Genomic DNA, 17895 nt, shown 5'->3' on the forward strand with positions numbered 1-17895 from the left:
CTGGTATGCCATGATTTGTGTGGACACAGCTGTAAAACTGCTGGTTGTTTTTCCTGTATGTTATGCAGATCAGCAAACAACCAAAAGTAGCCTAGAGGGTCTCTTTGCAGCCTATAGCTGGCTACAGGTGATTGACAGCAATCAAGGCACCAACTTTACTGGACAAACGTTACAAGAATAGGTGCAACAACTAGGTATAAGGTGGCAGTTTCATGCACCATGTAACGCTACTGGGGCAAGTATTATAGAGAGGTACAATGGTTTGTTGAGATATGGCCTGAAGTCAGGCACCAATAGTCTATGGGGCTGGTCAGTCCGCTTATGGACAGTGCTACAGCATTTGTATGAGAAGTCCTGTAAGGGGGCATGGAGCCCTGTGGATATGCTAACACACCTTGCTGTCTCTCCTATACAACTGTACAAGCAAACTGAGGGATTACTGAAGCTGGTATTTGACCAGCAGAACAACATTCTGCTGCCAGCTCCAACCATACTCAACCCTGGGGACTCTGTTGAGTGGATGTGGGCCTGGACATTTGACACATAAACCAGTGATGGCTGGCCCTTCTGACACCATGGGGACAAGGCCTGGAAGCTGGCCTCCTGTGTGCTCCTGGAGTAACAATAGAGTGGCCCCCGAAGATCACAGTACTGTACACAAAATGGCTGGAAGGTAAGAGCAACTTACGGGGCAGTTTTGTTTTGTCGTTATGGCCTTCCCTCCCATAGTCTTCTATATAGCCCCATTCATAACTCCCACAGGCAGAGGCATGAAGGTCTGGTATGCTAGACCAGGACAGGACCCCATTCCTGCCACTGTCCTATCACAGGACCTCCCTCTTGCATGTATCCTACCTGGATTTGCCTATGCTATTGTCATTAAAACATGTATCTTGTTGCCTTTAAAGTCATTCTTTTCTACAGTCCCTGTGGATTGGGCATTCCCCCTAGCCATAGCTGCTGCTTGCTGAGTGTGCCTGGAGTTCCCTGCTGGTTCAGCTGCTGGCCTCCCATGGAATGGGTGAGCTATGGACTTAGTCTGAGTAGGACTTTGAACCCTGCTGGATCCTCAGGCCTGAAGACTGTCATGATTTTATTGCTCTCTATATCATAATTTCTGTTGTTATTTTACATTTTTAGTCTGGTCACAGTTCTCCAGCTTTCTTGCACAGGGGCCACTGCGGAAGATTTAGGGTGCATAGATTGAAAGGTAAGAATTCTGGAAGTTTGGGTTGTGAGGTAAAGGGCAGGATTTCCAGAATCTCCTGCCTGGCCTTAGTAAGGGGTGGAGAGAATAGAGCCATTTTCTCCTCCCCTCCATTCCTGGTATGTAATTGGTCTGGCATTTGCCAGTCACCAGGAACCACCCATGGAGCTCGTCCCACAAGGGGTGAGAAGTAGAGGGCACCTTGTGGCTGCAGAGAAACATAGCAAGGAGCAGGTTTTGCTAGAAGGGACTGGGGAGAAAGGACTTGGGGAGAGTGTGAGCCTCGGGCAGAGCTGGGCCTGGCTAGTGAATTCAAGCAAGCGATGAGCAATAAAAACAGTATTCTCCTTGCCTTACTGCAGATTCACTGGATTCATATGGGAATTTGTTACCGGACAGGAACACCCTTTCCCCAAACACCAAAATAGTATATAATAAAATGTGGAAGAAACAATGAAAATACCTAGCCTATGTATTCAGTACATTGAACTGAGGCCTAGAGAGGTTAATTAAATGGCTCAAGGTCACATAACTAGCGAAGATGGGATTAGAATTTTCCTGCTTTTTTCCAATGTCTATGAAATGACACTGAGCAAAATCTTTCTAGGAAGTATTAAAAAGATAAATGAACTCTTCAGATAAAAGCAAAGCAGAGCTACATGTCTCAAAGAATATCTGCAATTAAAGAAATCTTAAAAGATATCTAGTCAAACCACCTCTTTATGATGATCTTAATGATTTCTCTTCAACTCTTTTAAATTATCTTCACTATGTGCATTGCCAATAGAAACTAATAATTATTCAGTGGGCCACAAGAAAACATCTCTCAATGCTGGAACTTCATAGGCCTTGATAAATCAGTAACATTTACTAAACACTGAGCATTGGAGGGATATGAATGCTAGTCCAATTTCAGTCAGCATTATTTTGAGAAGTGCTTATAATGCCAAGTGGAGACAAAATGAGAAAGAAGTGTGGCTCAAATGCTCAGGCCCAAGATCTTCTGTCCACTGGATTTGCTAGCTTGTCTTCCTGACTGGAATCTCCCCTGCATCCACAAATAAGGTGGCCACAGAAGCCATCACTGTTGTATACCTTGGGCTGATTTCATATGGCTTCATTCCCAATGACCCAGTTACAAAAAAGAATAAACAGTAATCCCTTTAAAAGGTTCATGGATCTGGATACATTTTCTACTCTATAGAAGGACTGCAATATATTGAAAAAGACCCAGAAAAATAAAAGGTTCTAAGATGGTATAAAGTAGGAACTGGATGAAAAGAAATACAATTTGGGAATTCCAATACTAGGAATCCAAGTGATGAAACATTATTTATGATATTTTATATAATTTGGTTGAATATCCAAACATTAATGACATTAGATTTATGCAATAAGATTTAAGATAAAAAAGTCATAATGATAAATAATGACAAACATGATAAGTTTCTTGTATGAGAACTTTAAGGCCCTAAAATGTGATCAAGTATGACCAAGTCCCTTGTGTCTTAATTCATAGATAAAAGAAATGTTTATTTTTAGAAAGGTGACTAGCATTTTTAATGCAGTAATTACCACATCTAAACAACAAGAGAGCAATGAAATGATCCACATCTGGGAAGACTAACTTATATCATTAGAGCAAAAGAAAAACAGAAGGGAGACACAGAAGGTCACTACTTCCGATGGTGGAGGACAACATGTGCGTCCTTCAGAAGACTCCTCACCCTTTGACTCTGTCCCCAAACCATTAGGTTACCCAGCTAAAACACTGGAAATGAAGGGTGGTTATGGTTACACATTCTTTCACTCTCTATGCTGAATACTATCACATCATTTGAAACATAATTTCATAAGCTAAACCAGTGTAAAACCCTTAGAAATGGATGATCAAAAAAAAAAGCATTTTAGCTATAGTTGAAGGATTTTTGAAGTGGTTCATGTAAGTGCCCATGATCATAATAGCAAGAATCTGTTACACTAGTAAATGCAAGTCTAAGAAGAATCTAGTGAATACTCCCATGTTAGCCGAAGACACCAAGAAAAGGTAGGGTAATGTTAGGTGGTTTTACCTCATTCCCTCCCCAAAGCTACATGTAACTAACATATCCTGTCACTTCTCTCTCTCATTCTCCCTGTGCAATATTTGACTATTTTAGAGCAATTCTCTCAGTTTACACTCTGCACATAATCATCCTCAGCAACATTCCTACCAAGTTTAACTTGTCTGTGTTGCCACCTCTTAACTCTCCGAGTTCATCCAAGCCCAGGAGACTCATGGCAACATGAGAGGTAGCATCACACATAATTAACTTCATCACATGTAATGAAATACACAAGGATTCCAGTCCAAATAAATGGCACTTACTTATGTCCATTTAAGGCTGCATGGTGTAAAGCAGTGTAACCGGAGCTGTCCGTGCAGTTCACATTGGGGCCTCGCCAGATGCTGCAAATAAAGCACAAGCACAGAGTTAACAGTTTAGCAAAATAGTGCTTTGGATAACAAAACGAAGACTGATAGTCCTCCAGCCAGGAGAATGTTGCATATGAAAATTTTAGTCATGTAGAAAATGAGTGCCATCTTTCATTCATACCTCTTGGAAAAGTAACTTCATTTAGTTGATGCAGGGAAATTGTTAGGAAATAAAACTACTACCTTCAGAAATTATTAGCAAATGCAAGCCAATTGCCATGTATTAAAATCTGGATCCAAAAATTCCCTCTTACTTTATATCATTACTTAAATATTGGAAGCAATTATCATTCAGTTACTATATTCTGTACCAAGGAATAAAGATTCATGTCACCTGCCTCCTCCCTTTTAATATACATTCTGAGATGGCAGTGATTTATATAAGTTATAAGATATTTTTGCATATGAGAAGAATATGAACTCTTCTTGCTGTTCAATTGCTACCAAGAAAATATAATAAGTATTTCATACTTGAAACCTAACTGAAGGTGTTATAACCAACTGTTATAAACCACAAGAAGATTCTAATATTTTTAAAGTTGTTATTTTATTATACAATATATTCTGGAGATAACATGTAACTATATAAAAGAGTCTGTTGTATATTCGATCATTACAACTATAGAAACTATTTTTAGCTTTTCAAAAAATAAGACATTGAAATACACTTTTCCAAAAGGTAGACAGAAATTGACTTTATCTGATGTTCATGACAACATTAAGGCCATCAAAACTAACCTCTAACGACAAGCAAATTCATGTATTCACAAAATTTTTATTGCACATCAATTGTACGTCATTGTATGTCACATGTTAAGGTAGGCACTGAGAGTACAAAATCAGAGTTCACGGTCCTTCTTTATAAGAATAGAGTCTGATGGAAAAGATAGACACAATAGACAACTTCAAAGTAGTAAGATAATTGACATACCAGAAAATACACAGGCATCTCAGAGAAGAGAATGAATAGCTATTCCAAATAAGGTATCTTAAGAGACTTAAACCAAGGTGGGACAATGAAAATGAGTACAATATACCTAGTCAACAGTTAACTAAAGGACAAATCAACAAGACGTAGGGACCAGGTGACAGGAGGAGAAAGTGGAAGTCTAGAATGACTCAGCGTTCAGGCTTAGATGACCGAAAGGAAAATAACATTAAGTAAGATGTGAAATGGAGGAGCAAATCTTCTTGGGGCAGGACAGTGCACATGGAGAGCAAACAATGGCTTCAGGTTTAGAGACACTGAATTTTTAGGTATCTGACATACTTACTTGTATGTAAAGCCCTCCAGAAGACTATGATGATGCACGTTAGAAGCATAGCCCTACAGTTAGGCTGAATTCAAAACCTGGCTCCATTACTTGCTGAGAGTAGCCCTGAGTAAGGTAATTAACCTCTCTGAACCTCAATTCCTTATCTATAAGAACAGAGATGATAATAATAAGTACCACCTTATAGTGTGGTTAGGATCAAATGAATCAATAACTATAAAGCTCTTTTAGTGCACTACTGGTACCAGCATGTATATTCTAGACCATAGTTCAAAAATTGTTAGAACAAGTTATTAAATAGAAGGTAAAATAATGGGAGTGCTTGACATTAGACTCTTAAGAAGAAAGCCATTTGACTCAAATACCTCAAGTGGAAAATTTGTACATGGGGGCATGTGAAACCTTCTCTCAAAGGTTGAGAGTTAAAAAACTATCAATCTCTGGTTAAAAAAAAATTTCAAACCTGAGATGGATAGATAGCTCCAAGTATAAAGCATCAAAATCTGAAAACCTCTCAGCCCTCACTGAAATTCTCATGAACCTATCTTAAAGTACCTGGTGAGAAAAAGGAAGATAAGAGAAATTAGGACAGACAATAGAACCATGGATAATTAGCAATATTTAACAGCCCAGAAGAGGGAAAAGGTTATATGAAGGGCAGTGAGAGTTGTTCAGGAGTATAAATAAAATGAAGAGAAAACATTCTATAATTTAAAACAGGAAACTGTTCAAAAAAGAAGTGAAGAGGTCAAGTGAGATAAAAATTAAATTATTTCTTTGGTAATTGAGGTCTTGAGACTAGTATTCAAACATAGCTCAATTCTAAAGTTTTAACTTTATTTTGATCTCAACTTCATTTCAATCCAATGGTTTATTTTATTTAATGGTACCTTACCTCCTGAGAATAAAAAAACACTGACAGTTAAACCAGGAAAGTGGTAAAAGGTATGTGTGTTTTATAATTTCATTAAGATTATTAGGATTTGACTATTTTTTAAAAATCAATCCTTGAAGCATTTTAAGTTCCTATTATATTCTTAGAGTTTTTGTACTTTTATTCCTCCTGCTAAGGTCATCCAATCCTGTTTTTTTAATTTCCACCTCTATGCCTTTAATCATGTCCTCTACCACCCTATACGAGATTCTCTATAACCAAACATATCTTACCATTCCTCTAAAATCCAGATCGAGACTCACCTACTCCTTTCCCTAAACAATCGATGAGCAGCTATTTAAATGAATGCATGCTAAATTATATAAATAAAAATAACTAAGGGATTATTTTTGGTGAATAAATAAGCCATAGGTGAACAGAGTATTAAAATATAAGTATTCATTTAAAATAAATTATTATGAAATCATAAAAAATAATCCAAAAGAGGCAAAAGAAACAAACAGCAGAAACGGGGGACAAAGTACAGATGGCACAATAGCAAGGTGGGCATTTAAACATAACCACATCAGTAAGTACGGTAACTACAAATGGTCTAATCACTCTAGTTAAAAAGGAAATATTGTCAGACTGGTTTTAAAAAAGTAAGACCAACTATATGTCTACTCTAAGAAACCTGCTTTAAAAAGATAGACACGTATAGGTGAAAAAGTAAAAGGACAGAAAAACCATACTAGCACTAATCAAAAGAAAGCTGAATGACTATATTAACATCAGATAAACTAGATTTCAGAGTGAAGAATATTCAGAGCAAGGGACAGAGAAAGTCATTTCACAGTGATAACTAGGCGAATTTATTGAGTATATAACAATCCTAATGTTTTTTGCATCCAGTAACAGAACTTCAAAATACATGGAACAAAAATTTCATGCGAAGAGAAATAGACCTATCCAACTACACCTGGAGATTTCAACACCTCTCTCTCAAAAACTGATAGGCTAAGTAAACAGATAATCAGTAAGGGCATCTGAGGCTTGAGTAATATAATCAAACAACTTGACCTAACTGATATTAGAGAATACTCTACCCAGAAACAGCAGAATACATATTCAAGTGAACAAAGTACATTTACCAAAATATACCATATCGTGGGTCATAAAACAAATCTCAATAAATCAAAAAGGATTCAAATCATTCAAAATGTATTCTCTGACACCATTAGAATTAAATTAAAAATCATTAACAGAAAGGTATGTGGAAAACCCCTAAATATTAGGACTAAATAATATATAAGTCAAAGAAAATATCAACAAGGAATTTGAAAAGTATTTTGACCTGAGAGAGAAAGAAAACACAACATATCAAAACTGTTGGGATGCAACTAAAGCCTTATTTAAAGGAAAATTTCTAACATTAAAATGACAATATTAGGTCAGAAGAAAGGTCCCAAACTGATGACCTCAACTTCTACCTTAAGAAACAGAAAAAGAACATATTAAGCCCAAAGTAATCAGAAGAAAGGAAAATAATAACAGAGCAGAAACAATAAAACAGAAAACAGGATAACAATAGAGAAAAATCAATGAAACTGTTAAAAATTACTCTTTAAAAAATCTCTGTAAAATTGATAAGTTTATAGTCAAACTATAAATCAGGATAAAAACAGAAGATACAAATTACCAATATCAGGAAGAGAGACAATATTACTATATTCTAATGACATTAAATGGTAGTAGAAGAAGATGAGTAACTTTATACTAATTAGAAAACTTAGATGAGATTTGACAAGTTTCTTAAAAAACAGGAACTACCAAAATTCAGTCAAAAAGAAATAGATCACTTGAATAGCCTTACATCTATTAAAGAAATTGAATTTGAACTTGTGGTTAAAAACATTCCCCACAAAACAGAATGACACAAATACCAAACCTCCAGGCCCATACTTCAATGGAGAATTCTGTCCAACTCTTAAGAAAAAATAATACCAATTCTACAAAAAGCATTTCAAAATATTGAAGAGGTACAAATTCTACCCAACATTCTATGAAAACAGTATTCTATGAGAATAAAGATATACAACAAAACAGAACTATAGATCCATTTATCACTCACAAACATAAATACAAAAATTCTCAACAAAATTTTAGCAAGTGTAATCCAACAATACATAATAAGAATACTACATCATGATGAAATGTAGTTTATTGGAGGAATGCAAGTTTAATATTCATTATTTACCATATTAACAGACTAAAAAAGAAAAATCAGATGATTATCTCAACAAATACAGAAATAACACTTGCCAAAATCCAACATCGTAATTCCTAATGAAAATTTTTAGTGACCTGGCAATAGAAGGAAACTTCATCCGCCTGGTAAAAGACATCTACAAAAAAACTACAGCTTGATGAAAGACTGAATGCTCTTCCCTTAAGATCAAGAACAAGGCAAGGATATCTGTTCTCACTATTTCTATTCATCATTTTACTGCAGGCTCTCTTCTTTGACAGTTTCATCCTCCTATGCATCATCCCTGAGATGATGGAAGTCACAGTAGGATTTGTCCATATTGGGCACTGGTCACCAGAGCTGCTTTTAACTCTGGAAAAGTGAATATTGTTGCCATCAATGACCCCTTCATTGATCTCCACTACCAGGGCTACATACTGCAGTATGATTCTACCCATGGCAAGTTCAATGGCACAGTCCATGCCATCACTGCCACCTGTAAGACTTACAATGCATGGCCTCTCTGGGAAACTGCAGGTTGCCCAGAATATCACCCTTGCATCTACTGATACCACCAATGCTGTGGACAAGGTTGTCCCTGAGCTGAATGGGAAGAACACTGACATGGCCTTCTGTGTCCCTACTCCCAAAGTGATGGTCATGGGTCTGACCTGTTACCTGAAGAAAGCTGCCAAATATGGTGACATCAAGAAGGTGGCAAAGCAGGCACTTGAAGGCCCCTTAAAAGGCATCCTGCACTGCACTGAGAACCAGGGCATCTATCACCTGTTACTTTAACAGGAACACCTACTCTTCCACCTTGAATGCTGGAGCTGGCATTGCTCTCAAAGACCACTTTGTCAAACTTATTTTCTACTATGGCAATGAATTTGGTTAAGCACCAGGTCAGCAAATGTTATGGTTTACACCACCTCTAAGCAGTAAGAGCCCCCTGGACCAACAGTCCAGTGAGAAAATGAGAAAAAGAGAGAGGTGTTAAGCTGCTGGGGAGTCCTTGCCCCAACTCAAATCCGTAGTATACTGAGAACCTCCCGTCCTTGACAGTTTTCACTCCAGAAGCAGGGGACTTAGGAAACCCAGCCTTGTCATATGCCACCAACAAGTATACTGCACCTAGCCAAAATATATATATACTAGAGATTCTAGCCAATGTAGTGGCTAGAAATGCAGTGACAAGGAAAGAAATAAAAAGCATCAAAATTGTAAGGAAAGAAGAAAACCTGTCTTTATTTGAAGATGTATGTAGAAAATCCTGTGGAATCGGCCAAAAAAAAAACTTACTAAAACTAAAAATGTCTCTAATTAGGGAAACTAGGTGAAAAGCAGAGAACTCTCTGACCTATCTTTGCAATACGCCTGTAAATCTAAAATTATTACAAAACAAAATGTTTTAAAAAAGAAAAGCTTACTCTGAAATAAAAAAGAACAAGCAAAGTGTTTAGCAAGTTGCAAGACAAACTCAGCACACAGCTAGAAAGAACAATCAGAAATCAAACTTGTATTTTAAAAACACCATTCACAATAGCATGAAAAATATGAGATTTTTAGGAATACATTTGAAAGAAAATGGGCCGGCTTGTACTCTTGAAAACTAAAAAATATTGCTGAGAGAAAATTAAAGAGGACCTGAACAAATGGTGAGATAATATCAAGTTCATGGATCAAAAGATTCAATATTGTTATTTCACAAATTAATCTTTAGATTCAAGGCAATTCAATCAAAATCTCATAAGAGGTTTTTGTAGAAACTGACTGAAATTTTAAAAAATTTTTAAATTTATATCTAAATACAAAGGACCTAGACTAGCCAAAGCAACTTTGAAAAATAAGAACAAATTTGGGGACTTGTACTTCCTGAGTTTAAGACTATGATAAAGTAAATAAGACAGCATGGTATTAAAGTAAAGATAAATCAGTGTAACAGAGGAATACAGAGTCCATTTATACCTATATATATATATATATATGTGCAGCAATTGATTTTTGACAAAGGTGCAATGGCAATTCTTTAAAGAAACAATGGTCTTACAAAGAAAGGATAGCATGAAAAATTGTTCTGGAACAAATGGATATCCTTAAGTCAAAATAAATAAAAATAGTCTCGATCCACACCTCACAACACCACATACAAAAATTAACTTAAAAATGAATCTTAGATCTAAAAACAAAACCTAAAACCATAGAAACTTCTACAAGAAAATGTAAAAATACAAAAATTTCTTAGATATGACACCAAAAACATGACCTATACAAGAAAATTTGACAAACTGGATTTCATAAAAGTGAAGAATTTCTGCTCTTTAAAGACACTCAAAGAGAATGAGAGAACATGGACTGGAAGAAAACATTTGCGTAATACATTTTCTTATCATATTCTTTAATCCAGAATAGATGAGGAAACCTCAAAATGTGCTAATAAAAAAATTAACAACCTAATAAAAAAGTGGGCAAAATATTTGAACAGAAACCATAATGAAGAATATATACAGATGGCAGGAACATGAAAAGGCACTCAACATTATTTGTCTTTAAAGAAATGCATATTGAAGTCATGAGATTCTACTCATATCTATTAGAATGGCCGTGATTTAAAAGACTTCACGTATCAGTGTTGAGGGTAGAAATCAACTACAACTCACCCACTGTGGTGGGCACATAAAATTGCATGACCACTTTGGGAAACAATTGGCCATTTCTTAAAAAAGTTAAATATACAATCCAACCATTCCACACTAGGCATTTAGTCAAGAGAAGCGACAACATATGTCCACACAAAGACTGATAAATACATAGCAGCTTTATTTGTAATAACCCAAAAATTGAAACAACCCAAATGTCCGTTACCAGGTGAATGGACAGACTGTGGGATACCCATACAATGGAATACTACTCAGAAAGGGAATGAAATACTGAAATGTTTAACAACATTGGTTGAAAATCTAAGTCAGATTCTCCATTTTCCTCCTAATCTTAGAAGAGCACAATGGGAGATTTATTATCTGAAATGGATAAAATACATGGTCTCTGGACTAGAAGATAACAGGCAAAGTTGAGGGCAGGGGTGCTAAATCAGTGAGGTAGGGAATTGAACATTTTTCCCCCTCAGTAACTACATCTTTTCAGGACCATTTATTGAATGATTTCTTTTTCCCTGCTTCTTTCAAATGCCAACTTTACCTTACACAAATTTCTTATATGTAGTGCTGATACATTTCTAAGGATTCTCTCGTATCCATTGGATTCTCTATTCTGGCACTGCAATCAGATTTTTTTTAGTATTGTTTATAATTGGTGGCATATAGATACTATTACTACTTCTTGTCTCACTTTTTGTTCTGCAAATTCCTCTAAATGCCTATGAAATAAATGTGTTAATATGAAGACCACAAACACAAGACTACTTACTGCACAATTTTAAGAGTATAAAAGGAAAAGCCCATGAATGCCCATCAAAGGAGGAAATACTAATACAGATTCACCTACATTGTAGAATATTATTCAACTATTCAAATAAAAAAGTTTGATCTATATGTATTGACCTTAAAAGTTAACCAAAACATAGTAAGTGGAAAAAGCAGATTGTAGAATATTGTGTCAATATCCTAAATGTTTTACATGTATTAACTCATTTATATCCATACAACAACCGTAAGACAGATACTATCATTCCCATGGTACAGATAAGGAAGATCTGCATTAACAAAAAGAAGAATGCATGCAAAAAATACATTATTCACCTCTGAATTGTTGAAACTGTCAAAACTAACCATGCATTTCTTCAAGGAAAAACAAAGAGACAATGCGAGAAGAGAAATGATAGGTTTGCTCCATATTGTGAAGACCCTTAAAACATGTCAAGAAGATTAGTCTTTATTCTGTGAATAACTTAGAACCAGAGAGTTATCAGAAAGATATTAAGCTTGTTTCTGGTAGATCAGGTCAGTATTTTAGAACGAGAGCTCTTGTGACAGATGGAAGGGGAACAGAGTGAACAAACCAGCAGCAGGGGATCAGGTTTGTAGTCTGTTTTAATAGCTAACGAAAGAAACAAAGAAATTTCAACTAATGCAGATACACTGATGCAAAGAGAAGAGGGAGTCAATTCAAATAGATATGTCTAAAATAAAACCTATGGGAGAGAGTATCCATATGATAAGAATAAAAGAATGACTGCAGTTTCCACTGTGAAGGAAATGCATGGTTGATGAGGTATCTCCACTGCAAGGGCAGGTGTCATTTGGGAAAAGCCAAGTTTCAGTTAAAGCTGACTAGGACACTATGTTTCTCAAGAATACCTTCAGCAACAGATGGAAAAGAAACGAGAAAATACTGTAAATTAACTCAAGTTTTTTGTAAGATTTCCAGCATGTTATTAGACTTTATAAATATTGAGTAGGGGAGTACACTGATAACTAAAATAAGTTTCAGGGTTTATAGATTTCATTACCTATGCCATCTCAGCTCCCCATTATTAGGGAAAAAAATGAATTATAATATCATGAACAAAAAACCTCCAATGCATTTCTCCTTTCCTAAATAGAATAGATAAAGATGAATCTTTTTTTAAACAGTAGGCTTAGAATAGAAATTTAGCATATACATAAATATATTTGCCTGTACCTACTGACAGAGGCCTCTAGGCATATAGCCATAGAACATTCACACACAACACTGTACCTAAACCAGACCCAAACCTACCAACTTAAAATTTAATTTAAAAAATAAACCTTGATGTTAAAAGCTCAAACTTTGAGGTAATGTTCTATTTTATTCCAAACTTTGCACTGCCTCAAATTTAAAAAAGGACCTATATTAACTCTAGGCTGTTTTATAAAATGCAGGAGTTTCTATGTACCTTTAGGAGATACCTTGAAAAAGTTTTAAATGATTATTACATATTTATTCAAAAAAAGACAATTTATAAACCCTTGGTCAAAGTCTAATATACAATCAATTCCATCCCCCTCTACCTACCTGTCAATATTTTAAATTCTGCATGTAAGAATTCTTGCCCAGAATGAATGCTCTGAGACAATCTGAGATCCCCAGTTACCAAACATTTCATTTCCTTTGTTACATTATTTGTACTAATATAATAAATCAGCTTGGTATGCTTTAGAACAAATATAAACAAAATAGATTTTCCACAGAACTTTCAAATAATGAAGACATTCGTTAGTCAGAATGTTTTATATCCTGGGCTTTCACATATTAAAGAAGGTTATTACTAAATGAACTGTAAACCTGAGTTTCTTGGTCCAATATTCACATGTACAGATGGCAAGCAGGATAGACAAATGGATCATTGTTATACCCTTTACCAACGTAGGGAAATACCTATCAGGAGCAACATAAGATTATTTCAGCTTTTCTTGATTCTCACTTGGCTCTGATAACTGAGATCACTCCAGGGCTCTAGATCTGAAATACTCATACAAAATGTGCAATGACTGCCTCAGGCAGGGTCAGATTACAGAGCAATGATCTTCTGACACATCAGATACTTAGTTTCAAGCAACAGAAAACAAAGTCCCCTTTCTTTTTAACTTATATCTTAATAGTTTGCTTCCATTTTTGGATGAACTGAACAAACATGCACATGCTCTTGAGGACCGTAAGTTTGTATCTCTATAATCTGTAAAAAAAAATGACATGATTCTATTATCATGGGCTTGAAGTGTCTCATGGGTCAAGCGGGTCTAGAACAAGGTAAGCAATATCTGTAAATCTGAACTGTTTGTAGTAGCCACATTAAAAAGGGAAATTAGTTTTAATATGTTTTATTTAACCTAGTATATCCAGAATATCATCATTTCAATACATCATCAATATAAAAACTATTGAGGTATTTTTACATTCCTTTTTGTACTGTTTTCAAAATCAGTGTTTACTTTACACTTAGGACTAGTCATTTTTCAAGTGCTTGATCGCCTCATGGAGATCATGGCTACTCTACTGCACACCACAGAGCAGGTCCTATATAATTATTTCCAGGAAAAAAACAAAGATTTAAGATTATCTCTGATAATTTTAAAAGCTTTCTAAAAAAAACTGAAAACACTGGCCTCGTAGTAAATAAACTCCCGTTTGAGTAAGTCACAGAAAATTTAGCAATTTCTTACTTTTTGAGCAAAAATATGTAACAGATGTGATATATAGTCACCTTAGAGACTATAAATGCAGTTTTACATAAGTGAGCACATTAAGGAGCACCATAGCCAAAATTATACTAACCAAACATTTTCCAATGAATAATACACACCTTGAATTGCTTGACGCAACTCTCAATAACATGTATTCACACAGCAAACCAGAACTGGCTGTGAACAGAAATAACTGCATGAATTATAATCACACAACTTAGGATCTTTCTACTATATATAGTTCTTGCCACAAGATGGCACTTTGGAATATGAGAAGACATTTGTGACCATGCAGAGAAAGACAGAGTTATGAAAACATGACAGGAAAACTACAGCATCTATTTCAACCCAGTTTCAACTCTGCTCTAGTGCTAAGAGGTAAAACAGACTCCTCCTAGACCTCATCTTGTTTTCTTCTGCACCTGAATATAATTCCTGAAACATAAACCGACAAGGCAAATTTATCTCTCATTGTTATTCTAACACTGATTTTGGTGGCAATTGTTCTTCTTATCTTCATATTCTCTTCTTGGGTGCTAGTATTTCCAAGGGCACTGTGGTAGTCAGAATAATGGCATCCCAAAGACATCCACATACTAATCCCTGGAATCTGTGAATATGTTATGCTGCATGGCAAAGGGGGAATTAAGGTTGCCGATGGAATTAAATTGCTAATCAGCTGATGAGGGGATAATTCTTGTCTTGATGAATTTAATCACATGCCTAGTAGGGTTTCACTTTTAGTATGATGTTTACTGTGGGCTTTTCAAGGATAACTTTTCACCTCATTAAGGCAGCTTTTTATTCTTTCAGTAATGAACAGAAAGAGGCAGAATAACATAATAGATGAAAGATTCAGAATTCAAAATGCCTCAGTTCAAATGCCAGCACCATCTCTAAATGCATGCCCTTTGGAAGATTACATAACCACTCTGGGCCTTAGTTTCCTCATCTATAAAATGAACATACAGTAATAGCTTCTTCATAAGGTTGTCACAAAGATTACATTAGATAGTCCATGTAAAGTACGAGCACAGTGCCAGATACATAGTAATCATCAATATTTCTGTAGGAAGAGTGGTCCACACGCTCTTATGGTTTGTTAAATTTATTTAGGATGATCATATATGTTTCCTTTTTTTTTTTTCAGGTTTTAAATGACTAATTAAATTGCACACACACATTAACATAATAGGAATACAGTTACATAACCAAAGCAGATCTATAATTACCAGCCATCTCCAGTGAAGCCAAGAAAACCAGTCAGGCACCCTAGGCATTTGTGAAAATTTGTCTATGATATAATGGATATTGTCCAACTGTACCTGAACAGTCTGAGAGAAATCAGACAAATTAAAACAACCCATTCCTGGGAACTGTTCACATCCCATATGTTCTTTTAACCATAGATAGTCTGTAGTTGTGAGATTTTGGAGCGCTACAACTTGCACTTCTCCTAATTCTTGGTTGAGTTCCAACAGTATAGATCCAGTCAAATTTGTTGTTTTACTGTATGTACAGGCCAGCTCAGATATCTCCTTCTTCATTCCAATGGCAAGTCCAGGAACTGGTGGGATGAATGCAGCTACAACTGCAGCATCGCCTGGATCTTTGTTGAGGTTTTTTGATGATCATCTTCTGGTATGACTCTTCCAGAGAGTGCTGATGTTGGAAGTTCTTCTTCATATCGTATCTTAGTTCATTTTCTGGGTAGCCAAATTAGGCTTTGATCCTCTGTATAAACACAAACAGACCCTTTGCCCACACTTTGATATGCCCTTTATACCATTGTGTAGAACTCATTGGAGGTCACCACACAGGAACTGCTGTTAGTCCATTCTTGGGTTCTGTGATTCCGCTGCTGTTTTGTTCCTTCAGTTTTTCCTTTGTTCTTATTCTCCACAGATGAGTGAAATCATTTGGTATTTCTCTTCCTCCGCTTGGCTTATTTCACTGAGCATAATACCCTCCAGCTCCATCCATGTTGCTGCAAATGGTAGGATCTGCCCTCTTCTTATGGCTGAGTAGTATTCAATATGTTTCCCTTTTAATACATTTAATATATTTAACTCCTGATGGGACCCATCTTTAACTCCAGGAAGTAAATCATTTTACCTATGGTGTATATTTTTAAAAATGATCCTGGATTGCTATTTGTAGTTTAGGATTTTACATCCATATTCATAAGTAAAATTGGTCTTCAGTTTTCTTGATTCTTACTTCAGTTTTGGTATCAGAGTTAGTTACATAAACTGAATAGTTTTCTGCCTTAATCTAATCTCCAGAATAAATCAACTAATATAGAAATTTTCTGTTACTGGAATATTTGAAAGAACAAACATGCAAAATTATCTAGGACCAGTACTTTTGTGGAGTAAATCCTTAAAATTTCCAATGTCTTCCACAGTTACTGATCTATTAATAGACTAAGCTTCACCTTGCATCAATTCTGTAACTTACACTTTTCTAGGAAACCATTTAGGTTTTCCAACTTATTGAATGAAAATTACACACATTTATTTATTTATTTTTCTTTTGTATTTGCAGTTCTATCACCATTTTCATTCCTAATGTTCTTCATTATTTTTCTTTTCTTGGTTTGCAAGGTGGGTCTATTTTATTGTCACAAAGTTTCAGTTAGCTTTATTTTTATCAAACATATTTGTTTACTTTCTAATTTATTATTTTCTGTTCTTACCTATAAGGATTCAATCATCCAGCAATTCATTATATTATATTCCTTTTTCTAGCTCTTTGAATTGAATGCTTAACTCATTTCTTTCTTTCTTTATCTTATTTATTTATTCTTTCTTATTTATTTATCCTCTTATTTATTCTTTCTTATTTAAAAGTAAAAATACTACAGGCTATGACATTTCTACTATGTATGATTTTGTCCACATCACTTAGCTTTTGACAAGTCATATTTCCCTTTTATTGTTACATATACAATCTGTAATTCAGGTTTGAGTTCCTTTTTACCCTGAAAATTAGTACTCGTTTTTAAATGTGTCCTTAGATTGTCTCTTAATGATAAATTTCTAGTTTTACATTTTACCCAGAGCATAATTATTCAACTTCAAGTTCTCTGAGCAATGAAAAATGTATGCTCTGTTTTTTAAAGGTGAGATGTATATTTTTCAAGCTTATTAATTGCCTAATGCATACCATCTATAATCCTACCTTGTCTACTTCATCAAATTCTGAGAAATGTTACCATGCACAGTCCATCACTGTAATTGAACATGTGAAATGCAACAAACTGAAATAAAAATGGAGTCAGTATTGCTAAGGGAAACAGCTAAAATGGAGCTAAAAGGCCACTAAGGAAATGGGGTCTGCACACATTGGCAGTCTCATATCTCAGAAAAGAGCCAGATAGCTTACTACCAAACTACATTCCTGAGACCACCATTTGTTATGGACTTACACGGACACTTGCTTGACTCTGGACCTAACAAGTAATCAGAAACTGAGTAAAGTACAAACTTCTCTTCTGACTCCAATCACAAAACATCCAAAACAACTTAACAGAATTATGCAAATTTATAAAACTTTGTTGCTTTTAAAAACCTTAAACTCTGTTAGCAATTTGGAGCATAACTTGGTTTGCTACCAAAATCTTTATCTCTCTGATTACAATCCCATAAGA

General features: G+C 35.3%; 1 protein-coding gene and 1 pseudogene across 14 annotated transcripts in view; one reads left to right on the plus strand and one right to left on the minus strand.

Annotated features, from left to right (window-relative positions):
- ANKS1B (ankyrin repeat and sterile alpha motif domain containing 1B) overlaps window positions 1-17895 on the minus strand; it is a 995298-nt gene that overhangs the window by 833592 nt on the left and 143811 nt on the right. For all 14 annotated transcript variants that reach the window (XM_073213673.1, XM_073213674.1, XM_073213669.1 and 11 more), the window contains exon 2: window positions 3576-3656. In XM_073213673.1, coding sequence (XP_073069774.1) covers window positions 3576-3656 — 81 coding nt within the window. The remainder of the gene's footprint in view (window positions 1-3575; window positions 3657-17895) is intronic.
- On the plus strand, window positions 4798-9024 carry LOC140843697 (glyceraldehyde-3-phosphate dehydrogenase-like; annotated as a pseudogene).

The sequence above is a fragment of the Manis javanica genome, chromosome 10, assembly GCF_040802235.1.
Source record: "Manis javanica isolate MJ-LG chromosome 10, MJ_LKY, whole genome shotgun sequence".
NCBI classification, from domain to species: domain Eukaryota; kingdom Metazoa; phylum Chordata; class Mammalia; order Pholidota; family Manidae; genus Manis; species Manis javanica.